We start from the raw sequence: 20,310 nt of genomic DNA, 5'->3' as shown, positions 1-20,310 counted from the left end.
TGAAAAAGGGAGCAATTTTGCGTACAGATATGATGTTGATTTATTTCAAGGTCATATTCAATGTTATTTAAAGGTCAACTCTTGTTTTTTGATGGTATACAAGTTTTGTTCCCGGGTTCTGAAAGAGCAAGAAATTTTATGTTCAAATACGTGATTGATTTATTTTTTAAGGTCGTGTTCAAGGTTATTTGAAGGTCAGGTCAATTTTTCTCCTTGAAATCTGAAATAGGGAGCAATTTTACGTACAATATTGCTGATTTATTTTTTAAGGTCATCATAAGTTTATGTTGAAGGTTATTTAAAGGTCAACTCTTGTTTTTTGATGGTATACAAGTTTTGTCTTTGGATTATGAAAGGACAAGAAATTTTACGTTCTGGCACATGGTTGATTTATTTTTCAAGGTCATCTTAAGTTTGTGTTGAAGGTTATTTGAAGGTCAACCCTTGTTTTTTGATGGGAATACAACTTTTGGTCCTCGGATTCTGTTTCAGCGAGAAGTTTTACATTTAGATAATCTTCCTGGGCTAACTTTGTCAAACGAACACCGGATTTGGATTCATCGACTCTCGTACATTTAATTTTTTTCCCGTTCTAATTTTACCGGAACATTTCTCGTTTCTGCATAGCCGTTTTGTTTTGCATTTCCCATGTGCATTTTTTTTTAATGTTGATTTGCCATGTGGTAGATTAATTAACCAATTTATTTAACAGTATATAACATTAAAGCTGGTAGGTAGTCTAAAATTTAGTTTTAACTCTGGTTTGTTCTTTTTTTTACGTGTTCCATGTAAAGAAATATGCTCTGAAGTTGTTCCGCGTTAGTAAAATCTGAAAATCTTCAAAAAAAAAAAGGTATAAAATGGTAGAAGTATTAAAAATTTTAACTTTCAGAGGGAATATTTGAAATTCAGCGTTGAAGAAAATTTGCTTTTAATTTTTTTTCCGTTAATAACTTTCGTTATTTATAACGGTTTGACTAAGAATGGCGTTTGACAACCTTTTCTCTACCTTGTCTTTTTACATCAAGATTCTCATTTCAAATAAGTCTAAAAAGTACAAACGCATGTTTGTGCATGTAATAATTTGCTACATTAATTACAAACTTAAAAAAAAATAATAAAAAGGCAGCGTCTTCAGATCTGGCTCGGCTATCTTTAATTTTAAAATGGTTTTTTGTGTATAAAATACTGTCGAGTCGGAGACAGAATTCAATGAAGAATGGTCAAATTTAAATAAAAAAGTCAGAAATTTTTTTTCCGATTTTAAGATTTGTTGTCGCGTACAAAGGAAAAAGTGTTATTAATAATTTATGTCGTAAAAAATGTTTTTTTTATTTATTTCTCTACGAAGAAAATGCAAAAAAATTTGAGTTTCCTGGAAAATTACCTGGACTACACTTAAACATGATTCACCCGGTACTTTCCGCCTACTTTAATCACGCTTCTTCTCAAATTGACAACTTCAGCATACGCGAAAAGGAACAGAGTATATTTTTTTACGATTCCGGAAATTAATTGCGCACGTAAAAACGGTACGCGTCCGGTTGAGCAAAGCGATGGGGTGGGTATGGGATAGATTTATTAAGAAAACCATGAGCGTGTGTCCGCTAAGGGTGGTGGTTGGTTGCATGCAGGCGGAGTGGACGAGCCTCCCGTGGCTTATGGTCGACCGACGCATGCTCAGCACGTCTATCTACCCTTCTACCAGGGACACATGACCTACACACGTAAGTCCCACTGTCTGTTCCTCCTCAACTAACACCCGTCGTAGTAGTTAGCTTCTTTTAGCTTATGTCCTAACCCCGTGGTGATCACTTAGAGATAACTGCACGGTTTAAAGCCGCTTCGACCATTTTTATTTCATTTAACGTGTACTTGATTTAAGCGTACGTTAAATGAAACGAATGTTATCCCAGTGTTTCTCTTTTTATACAGGACGGTTCTGTCGTTTTTACCAACATTTAAGGCGGGCGTTTTATAGACGAGAAATGGCACTTTTAGAAAGACTTCTTTAATCGATAACTTCGTATTTGTTGGGCATTGCACGCCTATTATCGCCCAAAGGGATTTGTACAGCTTGCTTAGATTTTCTAAAACCTTCGTCGAAAGGCTGATGTGAATTCACTGAAAATTACGCATAAAAACGCCCACTTTAAATGAAAAGAGATTTTGTATTTTGTCAATGACTTTTTTTTGTTGGTTTTTTTAAAGCACACACCACCTTTTTTCTCTACTACACTGAGAGAACAGAAAATTTGAAAATACGTTTAATAGCCGTCAAAAACGTCCCGTAAAAGTTCGATGATGGACATTTTACGGTATTTTTTAATAATCTACTTCCTAAAGTTTAATAAATAAAATCACCACCCTGTATTATCGATTACACAGGTCAACATTTTATCTAGGCTTGTGCACGGGAATCGAAGATGGTATCCTACGGTTTTTGGGGTCGCTGATTACGATCAGTGGGTCGGTTAGGCTCCATCATGTCAAGTTCAAGGTCATTTGAAGGTCAAACGGACAAAAAATCTGAAAAAAAATGAGATCGTTGAGTCCGGATCCAGTGTTTATTGTTTTTTTGCATGCATCCTCGAGGTCATTCAAGGTGATCTCAAGGTCATTTGAGGGGTTTTTGAACCAAATCCGAAAAATTGAAAAATTTCATACGTATGTTTTCGAGGACCCTGAATCTAAATCTGAGGTCAGTCGACCTCATTTCAAGGTCATATAAAGGTCAAATGGTCAAAAAAACCTTCTGAATCTGAAAATATTCATGGACATTTTATTTTTTATTTTTACCGGATTCGGTAAAAACATGAATTTTTTCAGATTTTTTGAAGGTTTTTTGACCATTTGACCTTCAAATGACATTGAAATGAGGTCGACTGACCTCAGATTCAGAGTCCTTGAAAACATACCTATGAAGTTTTTCAGATTTTTCGGATGGTACTTGGCATTTTTGTCTCAAAAACCCCTCAAATGATCTTGAATGACCACGAGGAAGGATACAAAGTAAAAATAAACACTGGATTCGGATTCAGCGACCTCAAAAACATGTCCATGCATTTTTTCAGATTTTTTTAGGGCTTTTTGACCGTTTGACCTTCAAATGACTTTGAACTTGACATGATGGAGTCTAACCGAGCCGCTCATCGTAATCAGCGATCCCAAAAACTCTAAGATACAATTTGTAGATTTATTTGGAAATAGAAAAAAGATTGATTAATTTTAGTACAAATTCAATTACATTACTCTTTATTACATTATTATTTCTTTAATTCCCATATTTCTTGATAAAAAAAAATCTTAAGCACGCAATTTCCTAAAAATTCTTTTAAGATAATTATTTGCACTTGTTTTCCTTGTGGAATCGTACACTCTTTATAAACAATCTTATAGAATTTTCTTGCTACTAATTACAATAAATATATTTCTATTTTGCAAATATACAGGGTGTTAATTTTATTATCGTAATATCGACATTTACAGTGAGTTTTTTTTATTATGGGATATATTTTGAAAGTCTGCCGTACTTCCAGAGCCCTTTGCGACTGACCGAGAGCTTCTCAAAAAAAAAAAAAGATTGCAGATCTTACGTAATCCCCGATTACTAATTTTACTGCCGACGTAATTTAATACTTCGAAGCGACACATATCTATTTATGTTAATTATAACTTCTTATCAATATTGTATACGTTACTTCTTATCTAGATAGCATCAATACGTTCGAGTGTTTTATCACTCGTTTATGTAATTTCGTTTTAATTGGTGCCGATCCAGCGCAGAGCCGTCCATAACTTTCCTCTTCTTGTTCAGGTGACGATCCACTGTTGGGCGACAAGCACCAGTACAACTACATGACAGTCGACGATATGAAGTCCCTCGGCGACGATTCCATGCGACTCGACGTCACCAGCGACGAGAAGAGCGAGCACAACAGAAACTCGATGGGTAAAAGTCGCAGCAAATAGTCGAACAGTAATAATATGTGATTGAATTTCAGCTCCGTCGCACATTAGTAACGAACTCATCATAACGCCGCACGCCGTGAAGGAGTATTACGCGTCCAACGCTTATTCCGCGCCCGACAACGTGGACATCAACAGGCAGCCGATCACGGCTGGGTGAGTGGACGATTTTTTTTTTTTTTTGTATTTTTTACCCCCTTTGTCCGAACGCAGTGTGCTTACTTTAAAATCGGAGAAGAACGTATTCGCAGCTTCTAAAATTAACTGTCGTTGAAAGAGGTGTACTGATTTTACTTATTTGTGGTAATGTCGCATTTTTTTCAGGTGAAAATTTAACAGTATCAAGACAGTTTGTAAATCGAAAGTTAATTACTTGTTTGTCATCGATATTTCTCCTTGCGGGTATCTTGTGTGTTTATACGTGATGTACGTTAGATAAAGCCAATCTTAAACAAATAAGATTATATTTTGCGTTTTTTCGAATTGGTATACTTTAACGAGTCTTAATCTCCGTTTAGAAATATGTTTGTTTTGTAATATGTGGAGAACTTCGAAAGATATCGTCGTTATTTACTTTTTCTCTGTTATTTCTGGGGGCGTGTAACATATACGACTGATAATATGGCAATTGCAGACTTATGTTTATGGTATCGGAATGATAAAGTAATAAATATAAATATTTGTACGGGATTTTCGTACACGAAAATAATATATTGTAAAAAAAATAATAATAACATTAAATGATATCAAATTGATCGAAACGTCTGTAATTTTCTATAAGCCTACAGAGAATTTGCAATTCTGCATTACATGTAGCTTACGGAAACCCTTACGAAATCGACTGAGCCTAAGGTCATTGGAACGCCACAGGATCTTTTTGTGAGGTTAGGAAAAAACAATATAGCTTCAATAAATTTATTTATTTAAAAAGTGAAACCCGCGATCTGAGACAGATTTTAATATAAACGCTTGTTAAAAGCAGTCTCTTCTGAACTACTCATTTACAACTACTAGGAAAATATACGGGGAGTTCCACCTAAGACTGTAAATAAATAATGTAGGTCTCGGTATTTCCGAGTCTAGATAACGTACACTTTTTGCTCACAGATGACTAGAAACTGTGAAAACTGCAGGTTTCTAACTCTTACGGTTACGGTGGTTACGGGTGAAGAGAAGTTGCAGTAGTTCATTTGTACCTTCGCAACTAGGATCGTTATAGGTTCCAGAATTGCATAAAATTTATGCGACTCACAGGGTAATCTTCTCTTACGGTTACGGTGGTTACGGGTGAAGAGAAGTTGCAGTAGTTCATTTGTACCTTCGCAACTAGGATCGTTATAGGTTCCAGAATTGCATAATTTGTCATTTATGCGGCTCGCAGGGTAATCTTGGCTTACAGAATTGTAAATTTACAGAGAACCAGAATCAACCCATAAATTTAAAAAAGTACAATTGGAAATAACGTAAACTATGATTCTAATTATAAAAATAATGACAACAGTTTCTTACTCTATATTCTTTTTCATATTTGTATATACCTGTATTTTTATTGAACTTATCTTTCAATAAACAGAACTTAGAACATAATTTGTGAATAACACACGGAGAGAACAACAAAATATGAATAAAAAATTATTTGCGAGAACTACACGATCATGTTAATTTTTTATGTACATATCTTTATGCGATTTGTAATTAAAAAGCATGAACTGTACCGAAAACGACATTAACAGTAATTCGTAGACGTTTAAAACGATTTCCACTTAAACTGTCTTGATATACGCCCAAAGTCTCCCGTTAGTTTATGTTAGAAGTTCGCCCTCTTCCCCCCCCCTCTCGAACCGAGGCCTAAGTAGTTAGTATGTATGTATTTAAGCTTGTGCAGTGGCGAGTGGACGAGGTTAGAATATTCGTTGAACCTGTTGGGCCCCAAAAGCCACGGATCAGGCCTGTGCAGAGAAAGGTACTTTTTTTTAGCCGGGTACTCCCCGTAGTACCCGAGATATACGCACTGAATGCCGCACCCCATTAACACCTGTGACCCCTTACAGTTTTAGCTAATATACGACACCCCGATTTAATTATATTTGCAGCCGATTACTCAGTCTCACTAGCAAGAGAGCAGCTATTAAGATTTGTGCCGTCTCGTCAAGCGCGGGTATCGATTTAGTCGTTTCATTTTTTTTTTACACAAAAATATATAGCTACTGTCTTTAAAATATGTGGTTGTGGTATGTACTAAATATTTTTACTGGGGTAAATTGTGGTTTTCTGGGCGAGTGTGGTTTTTTTTGTTATCCACTTTTGTTAAAAAGCACCCGAGGAATTTGTAGAGTTTGATACCCTAATGAATGTTGAATGTGTCTACGTCAACTATAACTACGTTCTACTTTGACGTTGTAATAACATTTTTTGTTGTATATCGATTCGGATAAACGATCGTTGTGAATGAAGAAATTCAAGTGAACGCTTCTGTAACGTCATCCGTCTTTCACACATCAATGCTGAATATTTCAAAAACAATATCGTCGATTGAAAAAAGACACGATAAAACGTACTTACAAGCGATATTTAAACGTTTAACGCCACTATTCATATAATTATTTATTTTTTATCCTGCTTTTGAGTGACTACCAAAAAAATAGTACCTTTATCAGAATTTAATTATCTCGTTCTTTAAAACAAAAACACATTTGGTAAGATATATTGATCTCGTCACATTTAATTCTGTGTAATTTGTTTTTACTAACGTACTGTATTATTTTAACATAAAAACATAGAAATATCTGCTTCGGTAGGTGTTGTAAAATAACAATGTACACATAAACATTTAGTTAATTATCACTCGCTTCACAATAAATAATATTTACTTTGTTTCTAATAAAAATAAAAGCGTAATAACAGGTTTTAAAATTACTGTAATATATGTTTGTGCGAAGTGCTGAAATGCGGATGAAAAAAATTAAAAGGTATAGTACGTGCGATACCGGTAGAGTTTAAGAAATATGTCACCTTTTAAAAGACATCGTTCAAGTTACAGTTGACTAGACAAACGGTATTGAAGTTTTATACATATTTATATTTGTATATAATGTATATAAGCGACTGTGATAGATGTATGTATACGTGTATATATTCCATAAAATTCAATTTCAGCAAATGCTTATTTCCATCCTAATATACCGTCAAAATTCAACAGATTGTGCCAAAAATAAGAAAGAAGTTCGTATGAATATAGATCCATAAATTATTCACTTTTGAGACACAGCAATGATTTTCGTTGTGGCCTTGGCATAATCGGTTCGCATTGACAGTTCAAATCCTGCTGCTTCAGAATATATTGGGAATGGTGACACCGTCCCGAAAGGGGATGTGTCTCGATTCATTTTACAAAAAAATAATATTTGACCTTGAAGTGGCCTTCAGGGTCAAACTCAAGGTCATCCCAATGACCCAAACAACTTTTGTAGAGGTCATTTTTCCCGATATTCGCTATCCTGATGTGTCACGATTCAACCTTAAAAAAAAAAACAAGATTTGACCTTAAAATAACCTTGAATATGTCCTTCAAGGTCGTGAGGGTCAAACTCAAGGTCATCCCAATGACCCAAACAACTTGTAGAGGTCATTTTTCCTGATATTCGCTATCCTGAAGAAGAGAGAAGACAATTGCTCTTACGCCTTTTTGAAACATTGATTACTTGTCTGGTAATTTTTTTTTTCTGTTTTAAATAAAACTTTAATGACCTGGCTTCAGGTCTGGTGGCCTAACCGGCCAGAAATAGGATCATTACGCCAATCTATGCACCAGGAAACATGTAAAGCAAAAGGAAATAATTAAAAATAATAGAGCTGTCATGTAAACTATTTTCTTATTTTTGGCCTGCATATTGTAGCGTGTTAACGTTGAAATTGAATTTTGACTTATCCCGTTAGAATTTTAACAGAACGCAGTTATCCAACTGCAAACATGAAACCAATAATGCTTGCATAGAATTAACCGTATTCCTTTGTTTTTTCGTGTTGTCAACAGTGCCCCGAGTTGGAAGAAGTAAGTTTTATGTACAGTGTACAGATTAGTAATGCTTAATCTCAGTAGAATAGGCAGTGTGAATAACTTGCTTAATGTTTGTTACTAAATTTTTTTGTTTCCACGTGTATATTTTTCAGACTTTCGCATTTGTATGCGATCGCTTTTCGAGCGACACCCAAATTAATTCGGGAAAATTTACTTTTAAAAGAAAGAGCTCCTTTCGAGATTCTTGAACAAAACTGTCGTTCGGACGACAGGCACAATTTATCGTGCTATTTTAGATCTAGAGTAATTTCATTCTTTAAACAAGGCAAACAATAAAATCATTTTCTGTTTACAACAAGGAAAATTCGCTTTTCATGATTTGACGGACAAAAATTGCTGATACACTAAGCATCGTTAATTGGCTTTAATAATAATTTCAAATAAACGAGGGGAACGGAGCTATTACTATACTATTTCTTTATATTGCCGTAAATATACGTTAACTCTTCAAATCTTTCGCACACAGTTTATTTGTCAAATTAATGTAACCAAAATCGACGTTAAAATACCTTAACTGACTTTTCGTCCGGACAGTTTCTTAGTATCGTTCATCGTGGATGCTCGTGGCGGAGCTATGCGAGGATGCCGACACTCCGGAGTGAGGGTTATCGTTCCCCCGAGATGCGCAGCAAGCCCGACTCGCATAACTTGCCGGTACGTTCGCCCGCAGAGAACTCCACATCCGCCGCCTTTGATGGAAGGTGAGGCTTTGGCCAGTCGGTTGCTGGAATTAGGCCCGGTCGCTGCCAAATTCTTAGGGTGAGACGTTGGGTATTAAATTGCGAAATAGGCATTTATAAAACGTGTCGTTCTAGACCTGTGATTATCGAGGTGCCGCACTTTGCTTCGCTGAGAGGCAAGCAACGTGAGATAATCGTCCTGCGCTCGGACAACGGCGAAACCTGGAAGGAGCACACCTTGGAGGCCAACGAGGAGGCTATACAGGACGTGTTGAATCATAGCTTTGACGGAGAAGGTAATTTTTTTATAAAAGTGCCGTCGTTACTAAAAAATTTGATTCCTTTTAGAGCTCAGCCAAATAGAAGATTTGCACACCAACCGCATCACGAGGATCTTGACAAACGACTTCCCTCATTACTTCGCCGTCGTGTCTCGCGTCAGGCAAGAGGTGCACGCGATCGGACCCGACGGCGGCACCGTTTCTAGTTCGGCTGTGCCGTTGGTTCAAGCCGTTTTCCCGCCCAACGCCCTCACGAAGAAAATAAGAGTCGGACTGCAGGTACGATCGGAGCGGTATCAAAATTTTTTTTAGTTGTTAGTTTATTTATTGGTTTTAGGCGCAAGCTATCGAACCGGAATTGGTATCGAAGTTGCTGGGACACGGAGTTGCCGTCTCGCCGATCGTCACCGTCGAACCCAGAAGACGGAAATTCCACAAAGCTATAACCTTGAGTATGCCAGCGCCGAAAGCGCACTCGCAAGGTATGATCAACCAGTACCAGGGTACGACCAACACGACACTCCGTCTGCTGTGTTCTATCACAGGTGAGTGAAATTTCCCCCGGATTTTTATTTGTCCTTCTGTCGTTACGATACTGTTTATAACCTTCTTGGAATTGGGCTCTATTAGGAATAACGAGCGGCTTTGTCTCACTGATAAAGTTACAACTGTTTTAACGTTCGTAACGTGAAACGGGTTGAAATGTTTTTCCATGTTTTTACGCCGTTTGTTGCAACTTGATCGGTTCGTTGCATCATTTTACGTATTATAGTGCATATATTAAATAGAAATTCTTTAGAATTCACCTTAGATTAGTTTCCTACACTGTGGGGGTAAGTCACGGGTGAAAAAATTATTTTTTCTGATGAAAACTTGCCCGTATCGAGCGATTCACATCGAACTTGCTTATACCATTTTGCATGTTAGACGTAATCGTTATCAGTGTTGTCTTTACTGTTGCAAAATATTATTTTCATATTCATGCTTCAATAGGAACTAAAGCAGGTAAATTTAGTTCCCATACTAGGTGTCTGGATTGAATTGGGCTTGTTCTCGATTTGTTTTCCTTACTTAGTTTTTCTTTGCATTTTCAACTCCTTCGTTGTCACACGGAGTGCATAAGAACATAGTTTACGTTTGGGTCGTTATTAGTACCGTAGAGTTAATATAACGTACCATTAGCCAGGAATCTCGAGCTTGGCTCTGTAGGGGCGCACCCGCTATCGGAACATCTAGGCCCGAGCTCATATGGTTTCGGTTCGTGTTAATTAATATCGGGGAAGGTCTAGGGGTTCTGACAGTAGGGTCGTGCCCAGTGGAGCTTAGCCCGAAAGCAATGAAGGCAAGTGAAAGACTCTTAGCTTGAATGAGGTTCATATTAACGCGGCAGTTTGTTTTTTATTCTTTTACCTCTCTGTCATATCATACCAGGTGCGAAGGCAACTGGCAGTAGTGGCTCTTCGTAAGCATTCGGAAGATCGTATTTTGCTTAAATTTTAACTGTTCACGGTAGAATTTTGTTGCCGTTTTGTTTATTTTGTATTTTTTGAATATGTCTACTACTCATAGGCTAAACAACGATGGTACACTATAATAACTGCACGATTAATACCGTGAACTTCACTTTTCGATGTTTGTGCTACAAAATAGTACCTATTGCAATATATCTTTCACTTATTAAACTTTGAAACAGCACCCCTTAACTGTAATACAATATTTACACAAATTTCGAAATTTCGCTTATCACACACATCTTTTAACAATAATATTTTTCATCTGTACGGTACTCTCCTACACGGTTATGATAAATATTCTATTTAGGTGGCCAAAATAAGGCGGTATGGGAAGACGTCACTGGATCCACTCCCCTAACGTTCGTCAAAGACTGTGTGTCGTTCACGACCACGGTGTCGGCGAGGTTCTGGCTCATGGATTGTCGGAACGTCTCGGACGCTGCCAGAATGGCAACGGATTTATACACCCAAGTACTATTTTTTAACTGCTCGAATGTAGAAACCGAGAATGATTTATCTCGAATTTTAGGTAACGCACGTACCGTTTATGGCGAAATTTGTGGTTTTCGCGAAGAGAGTGAGCTCGTTGGAGGCTAGAATCAGGGTGTTTTGTATGACGGACGACAAGGAAGACAAAACCTTGGAACATCAGGAACATTTTACGGAAATCGCCAAAAGCAGAGACGTTGAGGTGCTCGAACCGAAGGATATATTCATGGAGTTTGCTGGGAACCTTGTGCCGGTTTTGCAGTCGGGAGACCAGCCTAGACTGGGCTTCAAGGCCTTCAAGGAGAATCGTCTAGCCTTCAACATGAGATTGAGGGATCCAGTAAGTATTTTTAAACTTTCGCTGTTAAAAAAAAATGATTCTACGTTTTATCAGGACGAGGAGGCGGTCGGACGTATCGTATTCATGAGCGATGCGAAGGTGGCGAGGGGAGAACCCAACCAGACCCCACTATGCACGCTCAATCTAATTTTACCCAAAGACGTGCTTCCGGACAGGGATTCTCACTCGGACCTCTTGTCTCTCGATAAGGACCACAGCTTTTTGCAACACGGCGGCATCAGTAAGTTCTTCTCTTCTCTCTTTTTTTTTTTTTATACGAAGTCCGTTTCAGGTAAACCCGATACTATCCACCGAGCCGATTTCCGATTATCGGACATTTGCAATCTCTTACACGAGGATTGGGAGAAGCTAGCGATGGAACTGGACATCCCACCGTCCGATATCTCCTTGATAAAAGACGAGTACCCGGGGAATTACCCGCAGCAGGCTATGATCATGTTCCGGCTTTGGTTACGTCAAAAAGCGAACAAAGCCACGGGTAACGCCTCCCTTTAAACCCTACGACGGTGTTGCTGTACGTTTGTTTTTTTTCAGGGAATAAATTGGAGCAGGCTTTGAATAAGATCGGCAGGCAGGATATCGTTAATAAATGTATCTGCAACGTGGAGCTGGTGACCGACGACATGGAGAAGGCTCTGGCGAAAATTCACCTCGATCAGTCCGGTTTCGAGAATTTGAAGGACGAGTTGGGTCCTTCGAGGGATACTTCGTTGAGGCGGGACGTCCACGTCGACGGTTCGTTCCAAGGGAGTCAGGAGGACCTGGATAAGAGTAGCAGGAGTGGTAAGTGTTTTTAGCAATGCGTCGAATAGCGTTTTTCATCGACAGTGTCGAAGGGTTTTTTGTATTGAGCAATCGTAAGGGTTTTTTTTTTTTTTTTTTTTTTTTTTTTTTCGGATGCGATATAGCATAAGTTACGCCACCTATCCCTCAAAATTAATTCACAGTCCTAGTTTACGATTTCAATTTTCAGAGGACAACCAAGCACAAAACCTATCGGGGACCGACACAACAGGCGACGACTTTTTGATTAAAAACGACGCGATCGAACAGCTGGACAACAGACCGCGCACTCCCGATAATACGCATACCGCCGAAATTCGAGAAGAAATAACGCAACACCTGAACCACCTACATTCGACGCCTAAACCAAAGCAAGACGCCAACGCAAATACCCCACCGCCTAGTCCCGCTGAAATAAGTTTCGACAAGGAGGCGAACATTTTCAACAAAGATTTTATTCGAAACGAGGCGAATAAAGGTACGTCGGTAAATGTGCGCTTACCGTTAAGAGGCTTCTTATTTTTATTTGTGTTGCCAACGGATAAGATCAATATTTGTCACGATTTTCAGCTCGTTTAATCAACTTTTCAATCGTCCACGGTTAAGCATTTAAATGTTGATCTGGTCGGCTATATTTGTTACATATTTTGAAAAAAAATTGTATATTTAACACTGTAAGAGGTGACTTTCATCACACTTATACCGCCTAGGTCATGCCCATTTTAATATTATGCTTTGTAATCCCCCTTACTCTCTTGGCGTGGTATTCTCTTCTTTAGCACCTGGTGTGGCGCTTCGGCACTTCTAATTTTTTTCCTTTTTTTCGCATATCACATTTTCTAACCCAGCACGCTAGCTTAAAACTTCCAGTCTATCAGTAGATTGTTTATTTGATATTTTCAAAAGGAGTTCTGCGAGACGAAGTCGTATCTCCTGCGTCGAAGGAAGATTTTGTAGATCCCATCGCCGTTTTGAAACAAAACGTCAGCGATACCCTCACGTTCTTGCATCAGGAGAGAAACGACTTCTTGCCCGAAGAAGACATAATTATACCGAGCAGGAAAGACGATCATATAGCGAAGGAGATCGACTTGAACAGCATTAACTTGAAGACGCCTAAGAGGTCGACGAGCGATTACGACGACAGCTTTCTAGACGCTAACGTAGAAACTCCACAAGATAACGACGCGTTCAGTGAATGTTTGGATATGAAGGTAGATGGCGCTGTTCAAAGTGCGCATCAAAAGGAGAAACTGTTAGACGACGATTTCCGTACGGTCGTGGAGAGTGAGGTTACGGAGGTTATTAGGCAGGCAGAAAATGTCGTAAACGATAAATTGAACAGTTTAAATAGCTTCGCCGACGATAAATCAAACAAGGTGATAAGATTCCAGGACGAAATTTTGGAAACTGCGGAAAATAAAGTCGACAGTACCAAAGAGATAGCCGATAGTATCTTCGATGATCTAAAAACCACGACGGAAGATTCCTTGGATAACTTGGAGAGTCTCAAGGACGATTCTATTTCAGCGGCCCAGGAAAAAAGCGAGGAGGCTTTCAAATTTTTAGAGAACGAGGCCTCAAGTCCAAACATATCCGCCCACCTGGAGGATTCCATGAGTTTTATACAAAGAGAAATAGATTCGACTTTCAGTAGCGAGGAACCCAGCAAAACCGTTTCCTTTACGGACACTCCCGTATCGCCGAAGAGTCCTAGGAGCAGCATACCCGTAGCTAAGGTTAGGAAGAGTTTGGAGAAAGAGAAGGATATAGACGTTTTATTTAACGAAGAGAGATCCGACTCCGTCTCTCCTACAGAGAGCGAACTGTTGAGCAAAATCCCGGTAGTTATGAAAGGTGGTAAAGTCAAAACCATAAAAAAACACTCGAAGGACCCTCTGAAGGAATTCGTTACTTTGTCTAAAGACGTGAATTGGGACGACGACGAGGAAACGACGAAGATCATAAGAACGGTCACGTCGGACCCCATCGTAAAAACGACCGTAACGAGAATAACCGGCGAGAGTCTTCCCGAACACGTAAAGAGTAAAATACCGGTCCTCCACACGGAATCCTTATCTCCTACCGAAATGACGGAACGGTACAACATCGAGGTGTCCCCTAGAAGTAAAATACCGGTACTGAAGACCGAAACCACGAGAATAATATCTCCGGATGGCATGGAAAAGGACGTAACGTCTCCAGATACCACGAGGTTCGTGGAAACCACCACGACTACAATAGTCTCGCCTGGCTCCAGAGTGTCTACCAAAAGCAGTACGATAGATTCAGATTCTGACGATGACAGCAGAAGGAGTCCGCCGTTAAAGGGGATCCTGAAAAAGACGTCGGTGCGTACCATCGGTAGTTCTAGCGGATCCGATGTCGCGCTTCACGAGGAAGGTGCGGAACTTAGCGACGATGACTCAGGTACGTTTCCTACACTTTCCACTTGTTTGAACTTTATAGTCGCTTTAAGCAAAGTTAGAATGTTGTGTGTTAGATCAGTTTTCGTCAGCTTCCGTTCTGTTTAAAATAATAAAAAAAAAGTACCGGAATCCGGATATTAAATTTGGTTTTTAAAGCGTTTGTCCTTCGATTATATTCAGCCGATCGGAAGGTTTAGACTTTTTTTAAAGAGTAAATATATTAAACATTGATAAACAAAAACGATAATTACATTTATTAATAACTAATATTTTTATAATTCGCATGAATGATGTGTTATGATCTGTTTTTAAATCTTAATTATGTTTTTTTTTTTCTCATATATTAACCATTAAATTAACATTAACTTACTTAAATTAGTAACTAACAAAAAAATAATAAGTTACAACAAACACGATTTCTAACATCCCCCAACTAAAACACTTATTTATAAACTTTTCCCGTTGTATGTACGTGTACAAAAAGTTATGGCCGCCCAATTGTTTTCCGTACCAGGTTTGTAACTTAATGTTAATTTGAATGGTATACATTTAATATAACCGAACATGCGTTTTGATCGAGTGTTATTGCCTAGCATCAAAAAAACCAAAACCTTTAGAGACCTGGCATGTTCTTTACCCTCTAGTGTGGTCGTTTGTCGCATTGGCAACAAGCATGATCGTGTTGGCACTGCTCGCACAATATTGACTCACGGTATGCAAAAATTTTGCATTAATTATTAATAATTTTAATACAGCTCATTCATGTTTCACACAAACACACACCATACATGAACACATACGTTTTATTTATAGCGTCGTAATTTTAAATCGTTAGAGGCGTCCAGATTGCCTTCTACGTACGTTTTCTACGTTACATGTCTTGGTATATCGTTTTTATACCGTCTAATTTCTATCCCACAACTATTGTCTGAAATTAAACTTCGTCAATTCAATTAGTTGCAGTAGTTCATTTGAACCACTGTTACTAGGGTTGTTGCAGGGTTGGTTCTCGAACTGCATAATTTACGATCTTGTAAGTACGTTACCTACAGGTTACTACAGTGGATCGATTCTGTTTTTCTGTAAATTTATGATGCTATAAACCTTTAAGTAACATATTTACAGGGTTATAAACTATGCACTTCTCGAACCGTCACGGCAACGCTCGTAGTTACAGTGGTACAAATGAACTACTGCAACTTCACTTTATTAAACCTTAAAAATTTCTTTCTTAGTTCCTCGCTTTCAGTGTTTTTCTGTTTTGCGTTTGTTAGAAATCAAAAAAATTGTCATGTAATTTTATTTTTGCTTTTTTGTTTTGTTTTGTGTCTGTTGGTATAACAATAAATCGATCAAATTAATTATTTTACATGTAAAAATGAGGATTAAAACCGGCGACGTAAAGTAATGGACTAAAGAAGAGGAAGGGTTTTCTGTCTCTCATTAAAATTTGTCACTTTAAACCTGCCTGTACATCGTATTTCTCTGTGGGATAGAATTCTAATACGTAATTAATTTCGTTGCCGATAGTCGGGTTAAATTTTATTCAATTAAACATTTTTTGTGAACATATTTCATCATCAAGGACGTAATATTCAAATGAGGCATGATTTCTATTTGAAATTCAATCGAAACAAGACACAAAACACATTGCTTGCACATAATAATCTGTATGCAAAGAACGGCTTAAAGTTAATTTGCTTTTTAATAATAATTCTGCTTGCAGCCTATTTAGAAGCTTTTCTTCGCCTCTTAGAGTATTCTCTTTCCTAATAATATTAATTTAATTTCTCGTCTAGTTCTTTTCGTACAGATTTAATCTGTTCGAGCAACAAAAATTTCTAGGTGTGCAGTGAACGAAGGTAAATAAAAATTAACACTATTTGTTGTTCCTCGACAGATTAAGTTTTAAAAAGTAGCATGTTGTACCTAGTCGTTTATTTTCGTTCGGATTATGGTGAAATAATATAACTTTAATTTTTATTAACTTCCACACTTTTTGCATGCGTTAGTAATTCGACCCGCATAAATTACTCTTAATTTTAAATTAAACGATAATAAACGAAATATTATTTCCCTTGTATCCTCGCAAGTTTAATATAAAATCGACTGGGTATTAACCGCATGGTGTGCATTTTTTAGAAGACTTTTATCAGCAAGAACCACAGTATACTGTAACCACAACAGAGGAGATCGACCCGGTAACTGGAGCAAAGTGAGTAGCTTTTACTGTTGACGGTTTTTTTAAAGATGGCGGAATTTTCGATTAGAAAAATGTCTAACGATAAAATTTTGTCAAAGTCTGGTCCAATTTGATTATAAACCCTGAAAACTTACATGTTGAATGATAATATCAAAAAAGTTACTCGAAATAAGTCGCAAAATTACTGTTTTTTTCACTTTTTTACTGCCCGCGAAAATCTAGAGGACCTATTGGAAAAATTAATTATTCTATGTTATACGTAATTAAATTTAAGGTACCAATTTGTACCTTAAAATAAAGGTCGAACGCTGAAAAATCAGTTTTTGAAAATTGCGTATTATTATTGCAAAAAACGCTGAATGTTGATAAAATTTATGGAGAAGACGGCCAGTCCAACGACCAACGTGTGTGCCAAAAGCCAATTCGAGTGATCATGAAATTTGTTAATTAATTTTGTTCGTTTTTTAGCAGCCAATTGTTTAATTACTGAACTTTAATTTCAGAAGTTATTATCGTAATTATAGGTTCTGGGATCCAAAGGAACATATCGGAAAAGAAAAATTTCAAAAAGTTTAAATTAACAAAACCGTGCAAAACGGTTTTATAAAGAAATCGTCTCAGGGTCGGCAAAAGATGCTCGGGAATTTGCTCTTTTTTGCATAAAAAGAAACCACATACTCGTCTTTGGTTCTAATACAGCTTTGTTTACAACGTTAATTGTTGATTAACTATTGGATGTATCGGACCAGGATTTTAAGGACAATTAAAGTTTTACATTGATAGTTCATGTAATAAACGTGTTGGCAGCAGTAAAAGTTAAGTTAATTGTCTCTAAAATCCCGGTCCGATACGTCCAATAGTTAATTGGCAGTTAATGTTATAAAAAAAGCGATCTTAGGAACAAAGAGGCGTATGTGATTTCATTTTTGTTAAATTACTGTAAAAATAAGCACTATATAATGCAAAAAGAGTGAATTCCCGAGCAGTTTTTGCCTGACTGTGAGACAATTTGTTGATGTAGCCTACTTTGTTAGTTACAAGGAGCAACTAAATTTAAACTTTTTGAAACTTTTCTTTTTCGATACGTTTCTTTGGATCAGTTAGAACCTGTATCTATGACATTAACTTCTATAATCAACGTTTAGGAATTAAACAATTGGTTGCAAAAAAATTTATTAACAAATACTTGGAGCAACAGTTTCACGACCAATCGAATCGGCCCTTGGGACACATGTTGCTTATTGGATTGACCGTCTTTTCCAGAAGTTCCATCAATATCCATCCGAAAACTGACTTTTGAAATTTATTTTACAGTTAACAAGTGAAAAATTACTTTAGGGACCTTAAATTGTACGTAATTTAATTGCCTATGACATAAAATAACTAATTTTCCCGATAGCCCGTTTAGATTTTCATGGGCATTAAAAAAAGTGAAAAAACACGTAAATTTGCAATTTATTTGATGTCATTCTCCATACCTTTCCTTGTCTTAAAGTGCGATAAAATGCCTGCTAAAAATGTATTCAATTTCAAACCTGGTTATTGTGAAATCAGACTGGTATATTTTTGGTGTTTGCAGAATAACAAGGACGGTCAGGACCGTAAGCCAAATCATCACGTCACCAGGTGGACAAAACGAATCGGATTATCGCCATTCGATGCAAACAGTTCTGGATCAGTTTATGTCGGAGGAAAGGAATCCTCACTAAAAAATCACTTATCGGGGACAAAATCTTACAACTTAAATTTTATAAAACCGATATACATATATTTTATTATTGCGACGTAAGTTGTCCCTCAGTATTCCCGGTTATTGTTTAATTTACGCTTTTGATTTTTATTTATTTTTACGAGTATGGGATTTTATTTGTTGGCGTCGTTGCGTATTCCAGTGAAATTATTATTTTTTTAAGATCATTTCAAATGACCAATCGAGAAGTTGCGAATTTTAATAAATATATTTATTTTATTATGCATGAGTGATAAATATTCTAAAATCTAATGTACGTTTTATCTACTTACTACAAAAATTTAAAAAATTTTCAAAGGAATCTTATATAATAATTATATATTCAATTATATTCAACGCAATTTCTGCTTAGCTAGAAAAAAAAACTCTTCATTTCCAGGTAAATTATTTTTTTAATGATTATATATAGTGCCTAGACTTTAATTTTTACTTGAAATGTTTAAGTGAGAATCGTCTTTTTTTTTGTTGAATTAGATGCAAGTAACCTTACTTATTCTCTTTGAGGGTACTAAGAGTTTCCGTCACAGTTAACAGTTGTGAAAATTTTATTATAAATATAGATTTTAATATATTTAATATATAAATATGCTTTTATCATGGAATTATTAAATCTTGTAGAAACGGTTGCTTCTATAACAATTTGTTTGAAAATAAATGTGTGGTGTACATTTTCTTTTTAGATGTGGTTTTTATTTACCTAATAGACTTCCCATACCATCCGGCAACATCATTTTCTCCTGACAAAAAAAATTGGCTCTAACCATATAAAGTCCTTGATTTGTATACAACGTTTATTTTTATAATATCACACAGAGACCAGAAAATGAAAACAAAACGCTGCAGTCGTGTTTTACACATTTACCATCCCGTTGTATCATAACAGGTGTGAAGTTACTAGCAGTAGTGGTTTTTCGGAAGGGGCAATACGTTATTTTAACTGAACAGCAATATTGAGGTAAGTATCGTCACAATAAATTTTGAAGGAATCGGAGCAGTATGGCAGCGCCATTAGAAGTGCACCTAAATTTTTCGACAATTCATGAACTGCATCGATTTTTTTTTTTAAATTTTTAGACAAAAAAATCAGGTAGACAATAACGGCCCTGATCAATTCAAAAGTGGTTTCAGATTCCTAAAATTTTTGTTTTAATTTTCAATTCAGTTTCTGTTAGGTAGGCAACACACAATACACTACACATGTATACTTGGCTGCATAAGAATTCCTAAAATTATATATATTTTAAATTATGATTAAATGCAATAAAAATAAACAACATAATTATAAATAAATCTTTCTTTAATTATAAAACAATAATATTATTCCGTATTTCCTAATGTAGCTTGACCGTTCTCAAAAAATAGACATGGGAACAATACATCTCACCTACGTCGGTTCTTCCTCGATGCAGCCAGTGCGAACAGTTAAGATTGCAACTTTTCATCGTCATACCTACAACAATATATTCTCAAAGTTGAGACAAAACGGCTTTTAGATGGGCACTTTACTTTTTTGATAATTTTTCGATTTTCTCAAAAATTTTTATTACAATAAATTCTGAAAAAAATCCGGTAGACTATAACGGCATTAACCAATCCAAAACTGTATTCAGTTTGTCTCTGGCTCCTCCAGTTTTAGAGATTTTCTATATTTTTCTCGACAGAAACACTTGCACAAAAACTGACCAACACAGCGTGTATGGCGACCCCAGATGCTTACGGAACGATCTTTAGAAACGCACTTAAATTTAATGCCAATTTTCATGAATCCATCGA

General features: G+C 36.7%; 1 protein-coding gene across 4 annotated transcripts; it reads left to right on the top strand.

Annotated features, from left to right (window-relative positions):
• Positions 1 to 3,817: 3,817 nt before the first annotated feature.
• LOC108915261 (ankyrin-3) lies at positions 3,818 to 19,216 on the top strand (the record flags this gene model as incomplete). Of its 4 annotated transcripts, none has more annotated exon segments than XR_002763168.1 (15): positions 3,818 to 3,952; positions 4,005 to 4,125; positions 8,582 to 8,806; positions 8,863 to 9,023; positions 9,076 to 9,287; positions 9,346 to 9,553; positions 10,830 to 10,993; positions 11,052 to 11,351; positions 11,406 to 11,850; positions 11,907 to 12,155; positions 12,346 to 12,633; positions 13,062 to 14,585; positions 15,178 to 15,296; positions 16,727 to 16,799; positions 18,367 to 18,385. XR_002763168.1 is itself a non-coding variant. In XM_018721239.1 (15 exon segments), coding segments are annotated over 15 exon segments (4,184 nt in total), but the record flags the coding sequence as incomplete, so codon positions are not given.
• Positions 19,217 to 20,310: the final 1,094 nt, after the last annotated feature.

This window comes from Anoplophora glabripennis, unplaced genomic scaffold (genome assembly GCF_000390285.2).
Source record: "Anoplophora glabripennis isolate ALB-LARVAE unplaced genomic scaffold, Agla_2.0 scaffold1064, whole genome shotgun sequence".
NCBI classification, from domain to species: domain Eukaryota; kingdom Metazoa; phylum Arthropoda; class Insecta; order Coleoptera; family Cerambycidae; genus Anoplophora; species Anoplophora glabripennis.
The sequence above is the reverse complement of the archived record's forward strand: the minus strand, read 5'-3'. Positions and strand labels throughout refer to the sequence as shown.